At 41.8% G+C, this 22,065-nt stretch overlaps 1 protein-coding gene across 10 annotated transcripts in view; it reads right to left on the bottom strand.

Moving 5' to 3' along the window:
* fat1a (FAT atypical cadherin 1a) overlaps positions 1–22,065 on the bottom strand; it is a 77,414-nt gene that overhangs the window by 11,650 nt on the left and 43,699 nt on the right. For all 10 annotated transcript variants that reach the window (XR_311573.1, XR_001290300.1, XM_005727021.1 and 7 more), the window contains 10 exons: positions 16,528–16,803; positions 16,120–16,330; positions 11,579–15,652; positions 10,789–10,985; positions 10,514–10,667; positions 8,910–9,143; positions 4,048–4,434; positions 2,906–3,120; positions 1,417–1,554; positions 1,075–1,218 (listed from right to left, as the gene is read on the bottom strand). Coding sequence is in view for 8 of the 10 variants with exons in the window: in XM_005727021.1 (XP_005727078.1) it covers positions 1,075–1,218; positions 1,417–1,554; positions 2,906–3,120; positions 4,048–4,434; positions 8,910–9,143; positions 10,514–10,667; positions 10,789–10,985; positions 11,579–15,652; positions 16,120–16,330; positions 16,528–16,803 (6,030 nt within the window). In the remaining 2 variants the exon portion in view is untranslated. The remainder of the gene's footprint in view (positions 1–1,074; positions 1,219–1,416; positions 1,555–2,905; positions 3,121–4,047; positions 4,435–8,909; positions 9,144–10,513; positions 10,668–10,788; positions 10,986–11,578; positions 15,653–16,119; positions 16,331–16,527; positions 16,804–22,065) is intronic.

Raw genomic sequence — 22,065 nt, 5'->3', positions numbered from 1 at the left:
TCCTTCTGACCGCCTTCACAAAGTCAAAACTTGTATCTGAAAAATGCTTTTGGTTTACAGCCAAACAGTTCCCACCAACCTCAGCTCCAAAGCCACCAGCTAACTTTCGCAGCTGTGGCGATAAACATTTTAAACATTACACTATACATGCTAGCGTTTAGCTCCAAGTACTGCTGGGCTTAACTAAAGATTTGAGGCTGTAGACGCTTAGCTCTATTTTTATTTATCTGGCAATCGTCCCGGTCTAAGAGCCTGTCCACAAACTTGCGGGTAGGCTTCTCATGAGTAACAATAAAAAGGAAGATGACAGTTTTATAGGCAGAATTCTTGTTTTCTGTCCTTGAATGAGCTTCAAATCTGTCTTTCTGTTGACTCTTTCAAGCCCTGAGTGAAAACTAGACTTTTTCTTCTTGAGGGAAAAAAATAGGCAAAAAACTACGGATCTTTTTATGGTTCGTACAGTATCTGCACACTAGGGTTTTTTTCTTGTTCTGTTTTTGTGGGATTTTGTACCATACTTTGATCAAGGCTCCGGTGTAAGTAAAATAAAGATCCTATCCTGAAGTGCTTGATCTGTTTGGAATATATATTTTGCCTCTTCATGATATCTCCCAAATTTATCTTTTTTAGGCTTCTAAATAGAGAGAAAAACTGGAAATGAGTCTTCTTTTCCCCTGTCTTTTGAATCTTCTCCTCTTTAATCTCAAAAACTGAATTACAGGCACCTCCCTCAGTTCAGTCAGTCGTGCTTTATTAGCTTAGTATCTTCCATATTCCCACTGTCCATCACTCCTCCCTTTCTTCCATCCCCATCTGCCAGTTTATACTTAAAATGCAGCCTGTGTCTTTCAATTCCCTCACCCTCCTCTTTATCCCCCTCCTCACCTCTGTTCTTGCTCCATCCTCCAACTTGCTTCTTGACATTCTAGTCGTGCAGTCTTCTATTATTACTCCCTGTTAATCCCTCTCTCTGTGTCCACTGCACCCCTCTTCCCCTCCCACCACGCCTCCTCCTCTTTTTCTTCCTTTCCAACTCTAATCAGTTATCCGCATTGACCCCTTTCCCCCTCTCACCTGGATGATGAGGCTGTAGTTGGCCTGGGAGAAAAGGGGAGGGTTATCGTTGATGTCGGAGATGTCAATGTTGATCATGGCGCTGCTGGAAAGAGGGGGTGCCCCGTTGTCTGAGGCTACCACTGTTAGAGTATACCCCGATGTCTGAGAGAAAGAAAGAGAGGGAGAATTACCATAGACAGACGAAGCTGCTTTTGCATGCAATAAAGCAGAAATCGGTAAACAAGCTTCCTTATTAGACCTGACATGACTTTTGATTGGATTCTGCATAGACTGCAATTAGTTCCTAGGTGGATTAAACTGTGTATGAACAGTCAGCATTGTATCTGTGGTTTCTCTTACTCTCTCTCTGTCCAGCTGGCGAGCAACTTTAAGCTCCCCTCTGACAGGATCAATGGTGAATGGGCTGCCTTGGTTACCGGCCACAATGGAGTACCGCACGTGGTTGTATGAAGGTCCGTCAAAATCCTCAGCCATCACCTTTGAATCAATCAAACATGAACACCACAATCGATCAATCAACAGCCCTTGAAAAGAGGCTGCTTGTCCATGTTATTCTAACATGACCTCTGAAAACCTTGTTTCTCAATCAGCTTTAAACAATTACCCGCTGCATTAAAAAAACATAATTATATTTGCATTTCTTTCTGTGCTCAAACACTACAGTGTCTTGAAGTGGTTGAAAGTGGCAGAAAGAGGTGAAATAAAAATCTTTTTCAAAGAATGATCAGCAATAATCAGATGAGAATAATCAGATAAAACTCCAATGTATGTACTACAGGGTCAAATGTCAATCAGCGGTGTCCTCTGCACTCAATTGCAGTTGTTTCAATCGCTGGCCCATGTAGAAAAAAGGTGTCCAATGATCAGGTTTTATCAATATTTGAATAAAATCTAAAGATTAGATACTCCTAATGAACAATTAACCGGTGTGCTAACCTGTTTGGTAAACATTATATTAGTTTATTTATTGTTAAAGAGTTTACATTGTTTACATTTAAAATAAGGGGCTTTCAAGCAAATCACTGAAATGATTCGATTAGTTGCTGTGATTTTCATTCATGTTTTAGCATATTTAATGGGAGAGTGCTGTGTAATCTAAAAAACAGAAGCTAGCTGTAGTCTCCACTGATGTAACACTAGGGCATACAAACTTACACATCTTCCATTCACACCACTGCTACACTCGCACACACAAAAAGATCAACACATGCTTAAGTCTTAAAACCGACCAAGCGTCACATCTCCGGGGAAATCAGCAGACAGTAAAGATTTACAAGAATGAGACAATGGCAGGCATTAAAATTCTCTGATGGATAATTTATATTCAGGTACATTACACACAGATAAATGGCCACAAGCAGAGATCTTTTATGAGGGGAGAAAGAACGGGTGAGCAGCAGAGGTAGACAGAAATCGATGGGAGTGAGAATTTAACTTGCAAAAGGTAGCAAATGGCTTATCTAGGATAGGGGCTTAATGAGTCAAATGCTTTTAATTAAACTCGCTGAGCATGTGTGTCAGATAGTGCACGAGAACAAGGATGCAGTGAGCATGAAGAGCATTGGTCCTAATTTAGCCGTTCCACCAGATGGTGATTTGCCACAGGTGCAGATATATGATAGTATTCAGTGAGTAATGGGCAGAGAAGAGAAAGGCTGCGAGGGAGAAAATGAGCAACAGAGTGAGAAGGTGAACAAGATGACAGATTTTGCTGGAGGAAAGTCCAGAGCGAGAGATGAAAAATGTCTCTCACCCTGTGTGTACCTTTACAGTTGTTTCCCCACAACAAGCACCTGCTGTATACCAAAGACAGTGCGTGCGCTCTTACCGCCATCACAGTCTTTCCCAGCTCGGCGTCCTCGCTGATGACGGCCGTATAGACGTCCTGGCTAAAGACGGGTCTGTTGTCGTTGACATCTGTCAGGTTGATGTTCACAGTAGCCATGTCGCTGAGCGGTGGCGAACCGCCATCTGTAGCCTCTATTGTAATGTAGTATTCATGAGAGGCCTCATAGTCCAGCGGCTCAATCACGAAGACGTCACCTGAGGCACAAAACCAGAAATGTATCTAGCTGTTAAAAAGACTCCGAAATGTATTTTTGTTTATCATCTAAATATTACAAAACACATATTTGTCTCGCAGCAACCACAGTGTTTCAATGTTTAATATTGCACACGTAGAGAGGATCTAGCAGGTAAGTTCTTTTTTTTTTGTTGCATGTTGTCATTTTTTAAAGTGGGTTTATACTTTCACATGCAAACATTTTCAGCTTAAATACACCTTAAGTCAAAACATCATCCATCACTGGCACTGAGTTGGCATTCAAAAACTAAATCCTGTTCAGCTACACTGAGTTAAAACATAACCAGGGATTTTCTTACTTTGGTGTTTCACTGTAATCATGAAACTAGCCAATCACAGCCCATTTTGAAACAAACCAAGGGTTTTTTTGTATATTAAATCCACAGCAAAATTATTTACAAAGGTTAGGAAGAAAATGCAAAATCTATTTAACTCTTCTGTCCTATGGTCAAAATGACCCATTTGGCAAATGGGCCATTGCAATCCCAGGACAATTAAAGCAGCGGTCCCCAACCTTTTTTGCACCACAGACCGGTTAATGTCCAACAACATTTTCACGGACCGGCCTTTAAGGTGTCGCGGATAAATACAACAAAATAAAACCAGTAAACAGAAGATTTATTCACAACACACAGGAAAGACCCAGGAAAACCAAGTTAACGCTAAAAACAATAAAAACCCCAAAAACCATACATTTCACAGCCGAGCCTCAACTCTGGCAGCCCGGTACCAAACGACTCATGGACCAGCCCAGGGGTTTGGGACTGAATTAAAGGGTTAAATGCAACAACATCTGTCACGTTGCAACAAAGATGATTTCATTTTCAAGCCTACAACGCCGGTGCAGGAATTCAAAAAACAAATATAAAAAAAAAACTACCACATACCAGTCTTTGGGTCCACGCTGAACATGCCATGCTCGTTCCCGCTGATGATGCTGTAAGTGATCTCGCCGTTGGCGTCGGCGTCTCGGCTGGCTGCGTGCACTCTGAGCGCCTGAGTACCCACGGCCACATCCTCAGACATGGTGGCTGTGTATTCACGGTGCTCAAACACCGGCGGATTGTCGTTGATGTCCAGGACGGAGATCACCACCTGGCAGAGCGAGGACAGACGCGGCGAGCCCTGGTCACTGGCACGGGCCTTCAGCTCATATACTGACTGCACTTCGCGGTCCAAGGGACGCTCCAGGGTTATTACACCAGTGGACTCGTCAACTGAGAAAAATCCATCAGCGGACTCAATCAGTGAGTAGAGGATGTTGCTATTCAGGCCTGGGGTGACAAAAAAGATGATGCTTTTTTTAAAAATTGCATTACAATGGCAATCACTCCTATTAGTCATCATACAACACTTCTCAGTTACAACTCCTTTGAGCTCATGCTGCTTTCACTTCCACACATCTGAGCTGATGAGCCAAATGCTACGCACCATAAAACTGATGGTCACATAAAGAGAAACACTCTTAAATGGAGGACATAAACAAGCATATTGATTTCTACATAGACGTATTGATTGTTGAATAGTTAAATGTCACGTTCTTATGCCCTTCTAAAACATCCATCTTTCACACAGCCTCTGATAAACAGGAGCTCTGAATCTCTAATCCATGCAGTAGTCATAACTCATGTCCTCCCACAAGCAAGACGGTCCCAGAAACAAGACAGAGACGGATCACAATAATAATCGTAATGCTTTACTGCAGGTGGCCCCCATTTTGAATATGCTATTATATTCCCATTTATCAGGTAAGTGCCCCCATCCTCTGTAGATCTCATTACCATGCTGGAGCGAGTGCCAAGGGGAACCCTGCTTATATAATTTCTCATCACCTTCATCTGCTCTGATCATCTTTAGGACAATTGCTTTACAGTGGTTAAGTGAACTGTGTTAAATTATTATTGGCTATCTTGTTGTATCCGCCGATGTTTATGATCGTGGGTTTATGTGGGTCACACAGCAGAAATGTTTTATATGAAACCAGAAGTGGAACTTATTAATTAGTGTCCTCGTGAACAAGTAGCAACAAGCAGGGTGAAAAGAGAGGCAACACTTCAATGGTAAAAACTGAAACGTTCCTTGAATGGTCTCATGAGTCTGGCTCCAAAAGTGAGCCAACAAACATGTTTATAGCCCAGAGCACAAAGCTGGTGTGGTCACTAAGCCTTCATAATAACTGTACGGTTGGAGTTTACTCTTTATACTGCTAACCTGTTTTCAAATGATTAGCACATGCAGGTTCACAGGTGTGCTAACAGGCAGCTGTGGCTGACTGCTGTGCAACAGGCCTCATTGTTGCTAACTCGAGTCAGAAAGCTGGATCTCGCAATTGGGGTTTGAGCTGTTGGTGCTATTTCAAGCATTTGAAAGTAAATATCTAAGAAGTATTATGACCGCTCTGTTTTACAGAGAGACCAAGAAGTTTGTGCTTTCTGTGTTTTGTTTACTGAGGCCAGTTAAACAGATGTGCATGTTTATGTGTTGCACAGCAGCTTGGATATAGCTCACTGACCAAAGCCAAACCAAACCAAATGTATAATTTGTATATTAAATCACGGGTGAACTTTCTTATATTACATGCACTACCTTTCTATTTTTAGACTTTATTTTGCTTCTTGTGTTATCATTAATGCTGACTTTTACCCACATAAATCTGTTTTACGGCTCAGTCGTGTCAGAGCGAAATAGACTTCTGTGCAACTCGGAAAGAAATCCGTGTTTGCCTGGTGATTACACTGATTTTTTTCATGTTCAGCAACCAGTTGGAAGGAGGTCAGCTCCAGGTGACCACATTTGATCTTACAGGTAAGCAACCTGTCTCCAAACAAATGCAGTCACTCTCAGATAAGCTAGTGAAGGCTTGCAAATAATTTGTGTCTAATTTAGAAACGCAAACATGTGCCAACATGTTACAATCAGTCTGAGTGACTCTGTGCTGATGACCACGACTTATTTTCTTTTACAACAAGGATTTCAGTTCTGTTTGTCATCTAGCTGTGTTCTGGCTATATTCCTATATAAAATCAAGGTTGCTGAGCAATCCTGCCATTTTGCAGCATCACAGCTGTCACATGCTGAACAGGTCCAGACATTCAGAACTAATATAGTCAGAAAGACAACCATTTAGTGTGATTTGCACTTAATTTTGTCTATTTGCTTCATTTTAATGTGCTTTTATTCATTTATGTGGCATGTTTTATTTATCTTTTTTAAAATCTTGTATTCATCTATTTGTATTCACATACAACGGGACTGTTAAATTCATCTGTCTTGACTAGAAAGCACTTTGGGTCAACTCTTGTTTTTAAATGTGCTTAATAAATACAAATCATCTGACTCAACTTGAGCTGTTTTGTGTGTGTTTGTGTGTTTCCTTAGCTTTGCCCTGGAATTTTCTTATTTTTCTAAATGATTTTAGTAACAAACTTGAAGAACGTGTCTGAATCTTACACAGCAACAAGGTGGGCAAAGCAGAATATAATTAAATGCCCCCACACTGAAACAACTGACGGGGCAATGCAGAGAGCAAAGAGAGAGACACACTCTGACCAAGGTAGAGTGATAAAAGGACAAAGCAAAATCAGAGAAGAAATTCCAAAGTTTATCACAGATCAAGGGCATCAGTCTGGGTCTTAATCTTTGTCTGCTTCATAATCATCCCACACTGATAAGTGCGGCCTCTCAGAGATTGTAACAGTGGGTCGAATAGTGGCTCGGCAATGTGGGTAAATATCAAACATCGCACAGCGATCACGAAGGCCATGGCACATAGCAGCAAATGCCAAGAATGAGTCCACTCAGTGAAAAATATAAAAAGATAAAGCAACTCTTTCCTCGTGGGAAGAGGGTTACATTAGGCTTTGCATTTTAAGCGTCAGCCACAAAGACAGTTGACTGAAGCTGGAGTGAATTGGGTCAGCTATGAAGCCTATTTTTTTTGTACACCCTGTGTGTCTGGTTGGGATTTGCCAGCTGTGCTTCAAGCTTGCAACTAAATCAAATATACTAGACCGACACACAGAGAGGAAAGAAATGTGTGAAACACCCATATGCAGGAGAAATACTGATCAAATGCCTCTCTGTGCTCATGCAGTGTATGTCTAAATAATTATTGCTCCCGGCTAAACTGCAGGGAGCACTGTTCTTTCCTCCACCCTTCCTTCAAGTACCCTTAGCCCAGATGTACCAAATGCAAAGTAAATTTTTTGCCAGCAAAGCCTCCAGGGAAAAATGTCTTAATGGCAGCTTTTTTCCCCTCTCTTTTCTTTCATTTAACATTTCTCCTTGAGGGAGTCAGTTTTAGCATCCTTTTCATTCTGTCAAGCTGTCACTCCGGCCCCCCACCAAAAACAGGGGAGGGAAACAAAAAGAGACCGTGTCGATTATCAGCTAACAGGCTGAAATGGTTTTTCAAGCTAGAGTGTTCTGCTTCATTAAACCCAAGGTGCAATCTGGAACGGAAGGTCCACTAGTTTCCTGAGAAAGAAAAAAAGACTTAAACTGCACGCTTCAAGCTCTCCGGCCTACCCGAGTGTGAGCCTCTTAGTGATTGGCAATGTTTGCTGAAAGGAGGAGACGCCTGAGATAAATATGTGGCCCCGTGGCTTTGCACCAGGCGAATGGAAAATTGCAATCATCTCTTTTGAGAATTCGACTTGAAGAGAGAAGAATTTCATTAGAGTGTAATAGAGCTTTTAATTTGAGGGGTTGATCATTCATGAAAATTCACATTTGTTATCCCTCCCTCTTGCCATTTAGTGCGATGCTGTTCCACAATGGTGAGATAATAACCTGTTCATAGCAAGTCAGCACTGCTTATTCCAACCCATTAAAGGGTATTTCAGAAGCACAGTCCCGTATCACATGTGCATATGCTTTTTTATTGTGATCGTGAGCAATGCAATATCTTGCCATTAATTGCATTTTAAGCACATTTTACCAGCTTCCTGAGATTATTGCATTTTTGGAAGCTTAAATGTTTGCCTAAAACACATTTTATTACTGAGTTCTGGTCCAATAGGCTGGTTTAATCAGAGAGATTTGTTATGAAGGTTTTTTTAAAGCATTCTCAATATAATGTATTCTTCCCTTAATTCTGTATGAGAAAGAATAGAAGGATCTGAAGTCTTGCATGAACGTGTGTGAGGCAAGGAGTGTGAAAAGACTGATACTCAGCAACTCGGAGTTTAAAGGCTGCTTCTCTTTTCTTTTCTTTTTTTTTCAATTATTTTTTTAAATCTCTCCAAGTGTGAAGCGACAGGAAGTGATGACCCGCGTCTTCTTCATAGATCAGTTGAAATGAAAATGGTGAATTTTTTTGGCTTGGGACTTTTTTCATATCAAACAGCCTTTTCAGGGGTTTTAGTTTTAAAACATCAACCAATACAGGATGCTAAAATTAGCTTCATGAGTTGCTGGGTTTTTATACGTCACCCTTTGGTCCAGCAAAGTGGTGTACTGACAAACTAATCACGGTCTAAACTTAAGGACCTGCTGTTTCAGTGTTAAATCTGTCAAATTATGGCTTTCATATGTGCAATAAAGTTCGGCACTTACAGCAGCAGTGTCTGATAGTTGCTGTGTTCAAATGAAATTTGTCTATGGGTAATTATCGCTTTATTGCTGCACATCTGTATCAATAAAGACTTGCATCAATTTTACAGTTGCGCAAGATCGTTCTTATGATTTTCCACCTCACTGTAAATAACAGCTGCCCTCTACCTAGAATGTGCCAGAGAATAAAACTCACCAGTATCCAAATCGTTCGCTGACAGCTTTGCCACAAAAGTGCCCGTCTCTGTGTTTTCAAAGACGGTGATGCTGTAGGGGTCAGTTGAGAACTGCGGTGGGTTGTCATTGACGTCTTCCACAATAATATGAATGTCAGATTCACAGTATCGCCCTCCTCCGTCCACCACACGCACTTTAAACCTGTACTCGTCTTTCTCTTCTCGGTCCAGGGGCTGCGAGGTCTTCAGCTCCCCTGAAGGTAAGACAGGAAGGTTTTGAGAAGAAATGCAAAAGTGCAGACACGGGCTCTTGGGGAAGAGTCGGTGTCAGAACAACATAAAAGTCAAATGTGTACAAGAAAAAAAGAGAAAAAAATCAATCAAAATGCTAAGTTTATGTATGAGTGGACAAACCTGAGGCATTTTAAAGAAATGTAACCCTCTTGTCTACTGTTTACTAACCAAGTGAAAACCATCCGAACAACTGAAGGCTTTCAAGCGCGTAGAGAGGAGAATAAATAAGTAATTGAAGCAAGAGAGGACGAAGAGGATAGCGAAGGGAGCGGGATGATGAAGGAAAACATCAGAGTTGGCAGCTAAAAGCAGCCTGGAAGTGTCTTGGGATACCAAGCAGCCAACATTACCACAACTGCTCTGGAAAACTCCAGAGCCTCTTGGCGGGTCTCATCAGCAATAATCCTACTTGTCTGCACTGAAAAAAAATAAATAAATCACACTCCCGCTGCATAACAGTAGCCCTGCTGCTGGAAAACTCGAAATTGAGGGCTGCCAAAAGACAGCGGGATGACATTGTTGCCTTATTGTCTGCTCTGGTGTCAGCCTCCGCATATTAAGGCAGAATACTCAAAGATTCTGTGAAACAGCAGATGTGCTGTATAGCTGTTCAAACCAAGTGGTTTTGTTTGCATACTTCTTTGGTTAACCTGCACTGTGGTTTTTCTTTTTTCCTCTTTTGTGGTTTCTTTTTTCAACACAGCAGTCAGAGTGAATCTCTGATTTAGAGGGTCTCCCAGAAGAAATTATTTGCAGGAAAGAAGTATAGTGGCCATAAATTCAATCTTAAGTATTGCAACTGTGTACTTTAGTGCCACTGTGGGTCTATCAGTTGCCCTGCAGGGAAATGTTCTTGGCTCTTGAATAAGTAAATAACAACAGGGCACAAGAAAACCATCTTGTTTCTTCCAATGCTGACAATACAGTAATTTGCATCCACTGAAACTCGCACACGCAGACACACAAACAATAACTTTTTTCCCCGACAACTCTCATGTAAAACATAAAACTGCTGTCACGCTGAGCTGTCTTTCAGATCGTGTTGTTCCAAGCAGAGGGCTAAGCGTGTTTCATGAGTGGCTTTAGCATGAGTGTCCTGCATACTGTTCCCATAATAATCATAAATGCATTCAACACAGCTGGAAAGCAATCTAACTCAATGACTGCAGACACAGATGGACTCATAAAGAAAGAAGAGACAAATTACTCACATAACATATAAACAGAGCACATGCTTTTCCACCGAGTTTAGAACACCGCACGATCAACGCTCTCTTTTTTTCCACAGAGCAGTATTTAAGCAAATGTCTTTTACCCCACAGATACACACCTGTGACAAAGTCAATGATGAACAATTCCGATCCAACTCCCTGGAGCTCATAAGAGATTTGGGCGTTTGAGCGGATGTCAGCGTCTGTGGCAGAAACCTGCAAAATAAGCCTGCCTGCAGGGGAGTCCTCTGGGACGCTTTCACTGTACACAGACTGGAAGGCAGGTACAGGAGGAGGAAAATGGAAGAGGGGAAGAATTCAAAGTGAAAACCAAGAAAACTCACAAGACAGCAAACTGAAATTAAGAGCAGAACCAGAGCAAAGAGGACTTTACCTTTTCGCATACTGGGCTGTTGTCATTGGCATCCAGCACCTTGACCTCTACAACAGCTTTGGCAGTGAAGATGCCATCACTGGCAGTAATGTTAAGGAGGTAATTGTCCTTTTCTTCACGGTCCAGGGGCTTCCTGACAGAGACCTTCCATTCATTCTGAATATGTTCAATGGCAAATTGGCCTAGTGGGTCTCCTCCTATTTGGGGTTAAAGACAAATATTCCACTTTAGCATGAACAGCAACCAAGAAGCAGAAAGCAACCTAACTTGTTAAAAAGAAACAAGGCTACGTGATTTGTCCTCAGTTAATTATTCCTGCAATCATAATCGGAATATTCTCTGCTCTTTCACAGAATAATTTCCAATTTTTACACCAAATATTATTATTGGTAGGCAAGCAATCTGCAAACTAAGGAGAGGAAAATATACATCGGCTAATTATCATGCTGGTTTCTGATTCCTCTTGACTTCACATACATATTCACAGTTTCTAATTAGCACCACAGGAAGTACTTTTGCCCAGTCTATTTCAAAGCGCTATTCAGATAATTATACATTTCTGTAGTATAATGACCTAAATATTTGTTTAGAGCTTGAGCAGATTAGCAATAACTCCTAACAGATAACGGGACTGTGTAATGTCTCAAAGATGAGATATTATCATGATATTAAGTGGCGTGAATCCATAATCCCCCCCTAAGCTCTGTTTATGAAAAACTGCTACACAAAAGAGTAGAGAGTAAACTCCTGGCTTACTAATTATCAGTTTCACAAAATAATAAATGCCCACCTGTGATGAAGAAGTCGACTTGTTTATTAATGTCTTCAGAATCATCATCTGTGGTGCTGAGGATAGCGATCACTCCACTCGGAGGAGGGTCGTCTTCGCTGACTGTGCCTTTGTAGATCTCCGCAGTGAAGCGGGGTGGGTTGTCATTCACATCACCAACTGTTACCTCCACTGTGGTTCCAGTAATTAGTTGGACTTTCTCCCCTTGGTCCGTTGCTAAGATGGAAATTTTGTATTTGTCAGTCTTTTCACGGTCAAGCTCTTTTAAGGTGGTCACCCATCCAGTCTCACTATTGACTGCAAACAGCTCAGGGATCTCGGGCGAGTTCTGTTTGGGGTCAAGGCTGTAAATGATCCGGCCGTTGGTTCCAGAGTCTTGGTCGATGGCTTTGACCTGGATAACCTGGGTCCCACTTGGAAGGTTTTCCACAACGACAGCCTCATAAGGGTTTGCCTCAAAGACTGGTGTGTTATCATTCACATCCTTCACCTGGATGTTTACATTTACAGATGTAACTATCTCATAATTTTCATAGTTGGTTTGGGCAACCAGAGTGAGCTGGTACCATTTGGTTGTCTCATGATCGAGGTTCTTCTGAAGCTTCAGCGCTCCACTATCTCGATCTACAACAAACATTTCGCCTTCATTGCTCTCAGGATTGTTGCCCTTTACTAGGCTGTAAAGAACTGGTTGCTCACTCACAGCCTGAATCACATCTATCTCTGTGCCAATAGGAAGGTCTTCAGATATTGTGTAACGATAATGTGGTTCGGCAAATTTGGGAATTGGCGTCTCTGGTGCAACAATCCTGATGTAAACCTGTACAACAGAATATTTGGGTGGGTTTCCGGTATCCTTTGCCCTCACAAAAAACGCATACATATCATTTTCAAGGCCAATGAGGCTTTCTTTGGTTACAATGATCCCAGAGGTTGGGTGGATTTCAAAGTTTTCCTCAACATTTTCAGCATCTGCCTCAATTGAATATTCGATGTCAGCATTGCTTCCTTCATCCGTGTCTGAAGCAGCAACTTTAACCACAGAGGTTCCTCTTGGGACGTCTGATGCAATGGTGGCTTTGTACTCACCTGCCCTGAATTGTGGGGCATTATCATTGGCATCAGTAAGAATTACATTGACAACACTGAAGCCTACTTTTGCACCACCATCTCTAGCCATGAGAGAAATAGGAATAACCTTCTCTTCTGTATTTTCACGATCGAGGCTCTCCAAAGTGAAAATCTCTCCATTTTCATTAATAGAAAACTTGTCCTTTGCAAAGTCATTGATAATCTGATATGTTATTTGCCCATAAATGCCTTCATCGTCATCGGTTGCCTTTGCCTCTGCTACCAAGGTACCAACAGGGGAATTCTCAACAAGCTCTGCCAAATAGTCCACCTGAGAAAAGGTGGGGCTGTGGAAGTTGGCACCAATAACTTTTACGGTGACTAGGGCTGAGCTTCTGAATACACCATCCGACACCGATACATTAAGATTGTAAAGAGGTTGCATATGTGGCCTGCGGTGGTTGGAAATGGTGATGTCACCGGTGTGTTTGTTAATGGCAAAGTTCTGATCTTCATTTCCAGATATTATCGAAAACTCCAACTTATTTGTGTCTGAGCTGTCAGGATCAGATGCTTGGACTTGACTGACAAAGTGCCCACGTGGCGCCAGTTCGCTGATGGTAGTTCTGTAAGTATGCTCGGTAAAAACTGGAGCGTTGTCGTTCAGATCAGTAACATCTATTGTCACGATGATGTCACTAGAAAGTGCTGGAACTCCTCCATCAACCACACGCACTCTCAGCTTGTGTTGCTGGATCTCTTCATGATCGAGAACTTGAGCTGTAGAAATGATTCCTGTGTTGCGGTCAATGGTAAAATAATCAGAACTCTTCCCCCGTTCCTCAACCAACTGAAAAAATACTTCTTGGTTATTACCAGTATCGGAATCTTTGGCATCAACTTGCAAAACAGATGTGCCGATAACAGAGGCTTCCGAAATATTGGCATAGTAGGTCTTTGACAGGAACACAGGAGCGTTGTCATTGACATCTTCCAGAATGATATCAACAAAGACCTCGGAGTGTGCTCCAGTTAGAGAGTCTGTGGCTCTTACATTTAATTTATAGGCAGGATGCATCTCAAAGTCCAAAGGCTGAATCACATGAATGACGCCTGTGTTGAAATCAATTGAGAACTGTTTGAAAGGATCTCCCTCAGAGATGGTGTACACAATACGAGGGCCTTCAGAATCGTTGGCCTGTACGTGAAGCACAGGGGAGCGCAACTGAATGTTCTCAGGGACTTCAATGCTGTAAAACGGTTTCTCAAACACAGGCATTGCTTTGTTCACAACTCTTACTGGCACTTCTATTTCTGCTGACAGAGCTGGTTGTCCACTGTCCTTTGCCATAACAACAATAACAAAGTTTGTGTTAAGGGCTTCTTTCTCAAATTTCTTTTTAAGTGAGATTTCACCAGATGGGCTAATTTGAAAGTGATCATGCTGCTCCTTCAGCTGATACTGGATGTTTGCATTCGGGCCGAAGTCTTTATCCACTGCCGTCACCTGCCGAATGACCTGGCCTTCCTCTGCATCCATCTGAACCAGGGCGTGATAGGGAAGGTTCACGAACATAGGTGCGTTGTCATTTTCGTCCTCCACAGTCACAGTTACTAAAACATGAGCCTTATCTTCAGATTTGTCTTCTCTTGTGACCTCAACAACTACATCAAATGTGTCCTGTACTTCACGATCAAATGGGATTCCGGTGGTTGAAACGACTCCAGATGTGCGGCTGATTTCAAATCTGCTGTCAGGGTTTAATATTTTATAGAACAAAGGCTCATTCACCTGATTCCCAACAGCAGCAATGACCGCTAGAGTCTTCTTCTCAGAGGAATTTTCTCGGATGTAGGCTTTGTAAGATTCCCGGGTGAACTTCAGCTTGCTCTCCTTGTTTTCCTGTACACTGATCTTCACTACAGCAACACTGGCAAATCTACCATCAGAAACCCTGACCTTTAACTCATATCTGCTCCGAAGCTGTGTGACATTCTGAATGGAGATTATTCCAGTGATGGGATCCATTTTAAATTTATCACCAATATTTCCCTCAGAGATGGAGAAGAGAAGTTTGGAGTTAGGCCCAGAGTCTGCATCTGTAGCACTGACTTGAATGACTTCTACCCCTTTGTATGTTGGCACTACAACAGTTGCCTCATACTGCTCTTGGCTTAAAACTGGTGCGCAATCATTAACATCAATTACTTCAATGGTCACATTGGCTGTGGTCTCTGCAAACAGCCGTGGCATTCCTAGATCATGGACCTGGACTGTGAAGCGGAAAACACTCCTCTGTTCGTAATCCAAAGGTGATGTAATTCGGATGGCTCCAGTGCTCGAGTCAATGGCGAAATAGTTATGTGCAAATGGTTCAACAATTTGATAGATGAGCATAGCATTCTGGTCAGAATCGGCATCAGTGGCGTGAATGACAAAAGGTGTGTTTTCACGGGTCAGTACAACACTATTGATGAGGGCCGACTCGCTGATTACACCCTGAAATTCCCTCTGGTCAAAGACTGGAGCGTTGTCGTTTTCATCCTTTAGATGAATCGTAAGTGTTGTGTTGCTGGCAAGTCCAGCCATGTTGGTGCCCTGTATGATAAGCTTGTATTCAGCGATGGTTTCATAATCTAAAGCTTTTTGTGTTACAACCACTCCCGAGTTTGGATTTATATCAAACGCATTGTTGATGTTGCCTCCTTTTATTTGATAGAAAACAGACGACTGGCTGACGGCTGTGACCGAGGTCACGAAACTTCCAGGAAGGGCTGATTCGCTCACTTCTGCAGAAAACGCCTCTCCGGTAAATCTGGGGACTGCATTGTCAGAAACCGTTACCAGAACGTGTACGGTGGTTGTATTTGACAGCGGAGGTACTCCGTTATCTGATGCCTTAACAGTGAGTTCAAATGTTGTCTTGCTGTTGCGATCAAGCTCTTTGGCTACTGTAATTGTCCCGAGGACAGGGTCAATAGCAAATGAGTTGGCAACATTTCCTGTGAGAGAAAAGACAAAAGAAGAATAGATTTTTCTGTATGTTGTACTGGAAAGATGTGTTTAATGAGCACTGGATTGTACTAGCAGTTTATCAATCTAAGTCATAAAACTGGCTGAAAACAGAAGGAGCAACAATGCATCATATTCCCATCTCAGCTACTTCAAATATGCACATATACAAACGCAAAGTCTAACTGAAGCATGTCTCTTGTTTTCACATAACAGATTATTGTAGGAGAGATTCTCAGTGGGATGTGCCCATCTCCCACATATTTGAAGATCCCCTAAACAAAATATTCAATATTCTCAGAGTATTTCATTCATATCCAGAGGGCAGCTGTACTGATGACTCATACATTTTTATGAGATGATTTCATTTGCAATGTTTTGCAATGAAAGATTTTTGCTATGAGGGGAAAAAAATGGGGGTTAAAAAGAGTAGCATTGTAACTTAGCGTGCATTCACCTGATTCAATGTGGTAGACAACCTCTGCATTAGAGCCCTTGTCTTTGTCAAGAGCTGTAACCTGGAGCACCGCCGTGCCTACGGCAGCAGATTCAAACACTCGACCGGAGTATGGTGTGCCTATGAACCAGGGTGCATTGTCATTGGTGTCGTCCACATTGACAATAACGCGCACAAGGTTCCTCTTAACAGGAATGTCCTGATCTCGAACCTATAAAGGTCATTTTTTTATGAAAGAGGACACACAGGGGGAGGAGAAAGAGCAGCGATTAGTGTTCAACCTTACACTAATTTCTTGAATGTTTAACTTTAAAACAGTGAAATCAATTTGAACATGAACTCTGTTAAACAATATGCTAGAACTTCTCGGAATTCAACAAAGTTCAGTCTGTTTCTACCAATTCATACCATGACAGTCAGGATGTGACGATGCATGGTCTCATGATCCAGTCGCTCAGTGGTATACAGGGTGCCGGTTCCTGGGTCTAGTCGGAACTTCCTCAGGCTGAACGGATCAGTGCTGCTCAGGAGAGTAAAGGTCAGTTTGTTCTTCTCGTCCCTGTCCACAGCACTGATCTGCAGGACCTCACTCCCCGCTGGTTTGTCTTCAGGGACATTCACGACATAAACATTCTCAGAAAACTCCGGCCGGTGGTTGTTGGTGTCAATGACACGGATAAGCACCTACAGGAGAAAAATAAATTGCATGCAAAGTTACATTTATACACTTGACTTAATTCATATCACAAAGGATACGTGCAAAAATATTTTAGTGGCTGTTATGTAAGGCTTTTTAGGTTTTGTCAAAAAGTACTGTGAGCCACATCTCAATAAAAAGCACCAAGAGGATATTTCTAAAGCAACCAAATGACAAGGGTCAGGGATAAGTTTACATATTCAAAATTATATTTCAATAACCAACTGATCAGTGGTGAAACGATTGTGTGCTTGTAAATGTATTTGATTGTCTAGAACCAAATAATGATTTCCAAACAATAAAGCTTCTGGTAAATGATTAGATATCACAGCTCTGGTGCATGCTTCAACACTGCTCAGTACTATGGTCCAAAGATATGCAAGTAACACTTTTATCTTTATTTTAACCATTTCTCTCACTTTGGTCTGCACACATTCACACATATACACTATATTATTTTCAAATCACTTTCCTGATCTCTGCAAAAATAAGCAGTAGTGTGGTGACACAGACTCGATCGATCCATGCGATGGCAAAAGCAATAATTTATCTGAATGGCCACTTGATACTGCTAACAGTCAATCAATGCTGAATAACCGCAATGAATCTAAATGAATTCTGAGCTACACACATGAGCAGTTCATGAAAGAGAGAGTGCATGTGTGAGAAATCAAATGATCGGGGAGTGCTGAAGTAAGTCCAGTGATCCCACTATGCTTCTGTATTACAAAGTCTGAAACAAATATAACTTTGAGGATATGCTGAGTGTTACTTTTGTGCTAATATTGCTACCCCTCCTAATATTTTCAAAGGCTACGCTTTATGAAACTAATTTTTGCACATGCAAAATCTTTCTTTGGATAATGTGCAAAGTGTAGTTTACTGTGCTTTTCCCCCAACACACGCACAAACAACAAAGAATCTAACATCCCAAACTGTAAAATTCCACTGGGAGCGTGTTTTATCAACACCAGCCACTCGTCTACTGGACTTCCGACAGAGGATTATGGAGAGCTGCTGGAATGCGATCTCTGTTTCCCAGACCAGCGAGGGACTTCTACCGTTGCCAAACATGGTGAACAAAGGGATCAACCCAGATTAGACACCTGCATACCAGACACCAGGGGGTGATGTCCCGTAAGGAAAGCAGTCGATGCTGACCTGTTTGGTGCAGGAAGACTGAAGGGGGCTTAAATCACAAAAGCTCTGACCAGGTAACGGCTCACAACTGACTGGGGTTTGTCAGATCTCTGGTCAAAACAACTGCCCGCTGTTGTCTGTTGTCATAATACTGTTTGCTAAGCACTGTGAGCCTATATCAGAGACAAATATAGACTCAACCTGACAGGACTGATAACATTTACAATCTGCTCTGTGCTGTGATGCTGGCAATGCTGCTGAGGCTCACAGATGTCATCTTGCAGGGGGAGCATTGGGCTGCTTGCTGTTTGTTAGTGCAGTAATCTTGCCACAAGTCATGTGTCATAGGCAATCCATATCACACTGTTAATAAAAACGAAGGTAAAAAATAAATAAAAATCCTTTTTAATGCGACATCAAATCTAAAAAAAAAAACCGTATCAATCTAGGCCTGTGGTGCATGTTGCATGCTCAGCAACATGACAAACTATCTCACTGTAAACATGTGTTCTCATGTAAACACAGACATCATATAGAATAAGATTGCAGATGCCTTCTAATCCACCTTTTACATACTCTGACGCAAACGCTTGCACGTACTCACGCACACACACCAGGAGAGGCTCCTAAGTTGCACACTTCCACACGTACATGCACACAAAGAGGCTGCCCAATGTGTCTCAATCTGGCCAGCGTCAGATAACACGCCTTGTGAAGAGTGAGTAAGGTGGCGAGAACTGATAGCGCCGTCGAGAAGGAGAAAGGATGGAATCTGGTCAGTGGTATCTGCATCTATACACAGTGTACAAATCTATACCATTTAAAATGCCCACACAAAGCTATTCACACCCACCTCACACCCCTATATGCGCACAAACTTCCCTCTCCTTCTCCCTTTGCAAGAAAGCGCCACAGCACTTCAAAGGGACTTTGCCCCCAAACATCACAAACGTAGCACAATACAGCCTGACCGCAGCAGAAACGCTGGTGTACAAGGGAACTCTGTAGTCTTTGTATATGGCTTCCCCTGGGAAAGCTGAGAAGGAACACGATTGGGACTGAGACACAGGCGTGATAGATGGAGATACTAAAGAGGAAAAAGTGCTGTGACAGTAAGATGATGGTAAAGAAGATAAGTGACAGTGAAAATCTAAAGGCGGCTAAGGGAAATGGTCAAATTTAGAAACCAGGTTGCGGAAGCGGGGAAAAATACAAATAAAAGCTGTGACTGAAAAAAAATGAGTGAAAAAAGTTTGTGATACAATAATGAGCTTTGATACTTAAGGTAAAAAAAAATCTATGAGAAAAAAAAGCATGAGTAAATAAACTCAATAGTCGAGTGAGACATAAAGAGTCTTTGTAATGTGGACTGAGATAACAGAAGAAACGGGAGACCAGGAACAGATTGTGAGCAGAACAGCTTGAGGTACTTCTGCACGGCCAAAGGAGGATGCCATATAGCTGGAGACGGGGTGGGTGGGTGGGGGGACTGGGCTGCATGCCGAGGCTGCCTTGTTGGCGCAGCTCCTGGCTATGAGGTGCCCGAGCTGGAATGCGGCACCCCTCGTCTACATCAGCTGATACTTCAGCGACGCCTTCATAGATCTACAACGGTCATACGGAAAGAACGACAGACTGGCCCACTGTTTTCCAAAGACCTCCCACAAACCAGAGGCCCTCATACTGATATTACCACTGGAGTCCCCAGTGGGCTGGATTAAAAATCATTTTCAATTTTCAGCATGTCATTTTAATTTGAAAAAAAAAAAAGATGTACAAGAACAAAAGCGTATTTAAAACAGTGCCTCCTGAATTACAAAACACCTTTTTTGTGAGGTATTCAGAACAGGACACGGGGGAGCTTTTCATTGTGCTCATTGTCCTCCTGTGCCATGCGTAGGAGAGGAAGCCCCCCTGCCAGGTGGCAGGTTCTGGGCAAAGGGGGGCCGCTGGCACCGAGTACTCAAACATGTTCCCAAAACAGGATTAACAGAGGCCACTATCCACACAGGTCCAGCACTCCTGTTTGCACTTTATTCTACCCAAACAGAATTATCATCATCTCTGAAGGCATAGCCAAGAAAGATAAAGATTTCTGGAAAAAAAAACCTGAGAAAAACAGAAAGAAAGACAAAAGGGGGCTAGAAAAAGATGGAGAACAAAAAGAAAAGGAAAAAAACATTCCTAGGAGAAAGAAAATAGGCCAGCACGTCTGGCAGCACAGCTTCCACATGACTTTGATTTGAGGAATACATACCGGTAAGTCCGACTTTTGAGGTTTCATAAGGTGCTGTGTGTGTGTGTGTGTGTGTGTGTGTGTGTGTGTGTGTGTGTGTGTGTGTGTGTGTGTGTGTGTGTGTGTGTGTGTGAGCAGATCTAATTTGCAGTGAAATTCTGTGGGAGTTGTTTTGGAAATAGGCAACATATTATCCCCAAAGAAAACAAAGTCATACTCAACAATTAACGACTCATTTGCACGTTTTCCTGCTGAAATCCTGTCTTCTTGGACTGATTTTACTGTTGCGAGCACAGAGGTGAGCAAATTCATTACTGTTTAATCCCAACATTGTACAATCGGGATGATTAGCCGGGGGATTTACATTACTAGGCCGCCATCAAAAGCAAGCAAGCCTGCCTTCAGGCGTAAATTAATACATTTCACTGTAGCCTGACACATTATTTTAAAAATTGAACACGATTATATAAAACAGCTACAAAAACCATTCACTTCCCAGTAAGAGTAGAGCTGACAGTGAAAGAGAACTATCCCCTGACGCCAGAGCAAATGGCGTGAATGCCATGACAAAACAAGGTGGTAGCCAAAACACTCAGATCACACAGTGTTCCAAATCTTCAGGGCCTTTACAACATTCCCAATAATACGGGACAGTCAACCGGCATTCATTCATTAACTCATGTCAAAACTTGATCCTATCCCAAGGACCTGCGGTTCTTTTTAATAGAAATAATATTAAAAAAAAAAACAAAAAAAAAAACACGGAGGCAAACACAAGTCTTGTTTATAATGATTTGGGGGTTTTTTGTTCTTCTTTTTGTGTGAGAAACATTCAGTAAAAATAATTGCTCGTTTTCACTGTGATCTATATTTTTGGACTGTTGGTTCAATTTTCGATATTTTCCCTGCTTTTTAAGATATCAAATGAATTGTTTGTTCTTTGCTATTCCTGCCTTTAGTTTAGTTTTTTGAGCAAGTAAATCTGGTTTGATGAGATTGAGATCAGGTTAAACCATTAAACCACTTTGCTGCATTTGAAAAAATAAATGAATGGGCAGAAAGTACAGCTGCTGCCTATTCTTAAGCTTACACTACCTCGTTATCGTGGACTCAAATAAAAACATAGCTACCATATGGAGTGTGTTCTGCTGTTGGTGGAAGTGTGAATGAATTTTTCTTTATCATGCAAAAGTATCCTACGATCATCCACCACTGTTGTCTTTATGAATGTCCAGGATCTTTTGATTTAGCCAACTCCACTCTACCACCGTATTCTGATGATTTAGCAATTTGTAATGTTTCTGCTCTCTCTAAGATAAATTTGCTTGGATTCTGCAGCTCAAGCAGTGCTCCTTTAACCACATGTTGATGTTTTACTGCAACAGCTTCCAAATTCATAGGGTCAAATTCTGACCCTACATAATCGAGTAGCCCACATCTTTGAAATTACATTTCTAAAAACACAAATCCCTGATAAACTGTGCAAAAAATGGCAGTTAATGCAGTTAATGCAGTACTTTTGTTCAATCTCTCAAATTAAAAAAGAGAGTCTCCACTTTACTCTCATATTCATAATATCACTGTAACTTAATATGTCTCTATACACATTTTTTAAAAAAAAAAGCATCAGTCTGGAAACATATATGGATCCAACTATTTTTAGTATACAGCCAAACTCTGGTAACAATATTCTTTACAGACAGTCTGTATACCTCTTTCAGTCACCGTTTGCCTGTCAGCATATCTAAAGCAGCTGACCCACCTACAAATGTGGTTTATGGAGCGCACAAATTCTGTAAATCCTATCCCTCAACAGAAAACAGCTGACGTACAGTGGCCAGCTGGGTATACAATATCATACACAACACTCATC

The sequence above is a fragment of the Pundamilia nyererei genome, unplaced genomic scaffold (genome assembly GCF_000239375.1).
Source record: "Pundamilia nyererei isolate P.nyererei 1_Seehausen unplaced genomic scaffold, PunNye1.0 scaffold00022, whole genome shotgun sequence".
In the NCBI taxonomy this organism is placed as follows: domain Eukaryota; kingdom Metazoa; phylum Chordata; class Actinopteri; order Cichliformes; family Cichlidae; genus Pundamilia; species Pundamilia nyererei.
The sequence above is the reverse complement of the archived record's forward strand: the minus strand, read 5'-3'. Positions and strand labels throughout refer to the sequence as shown.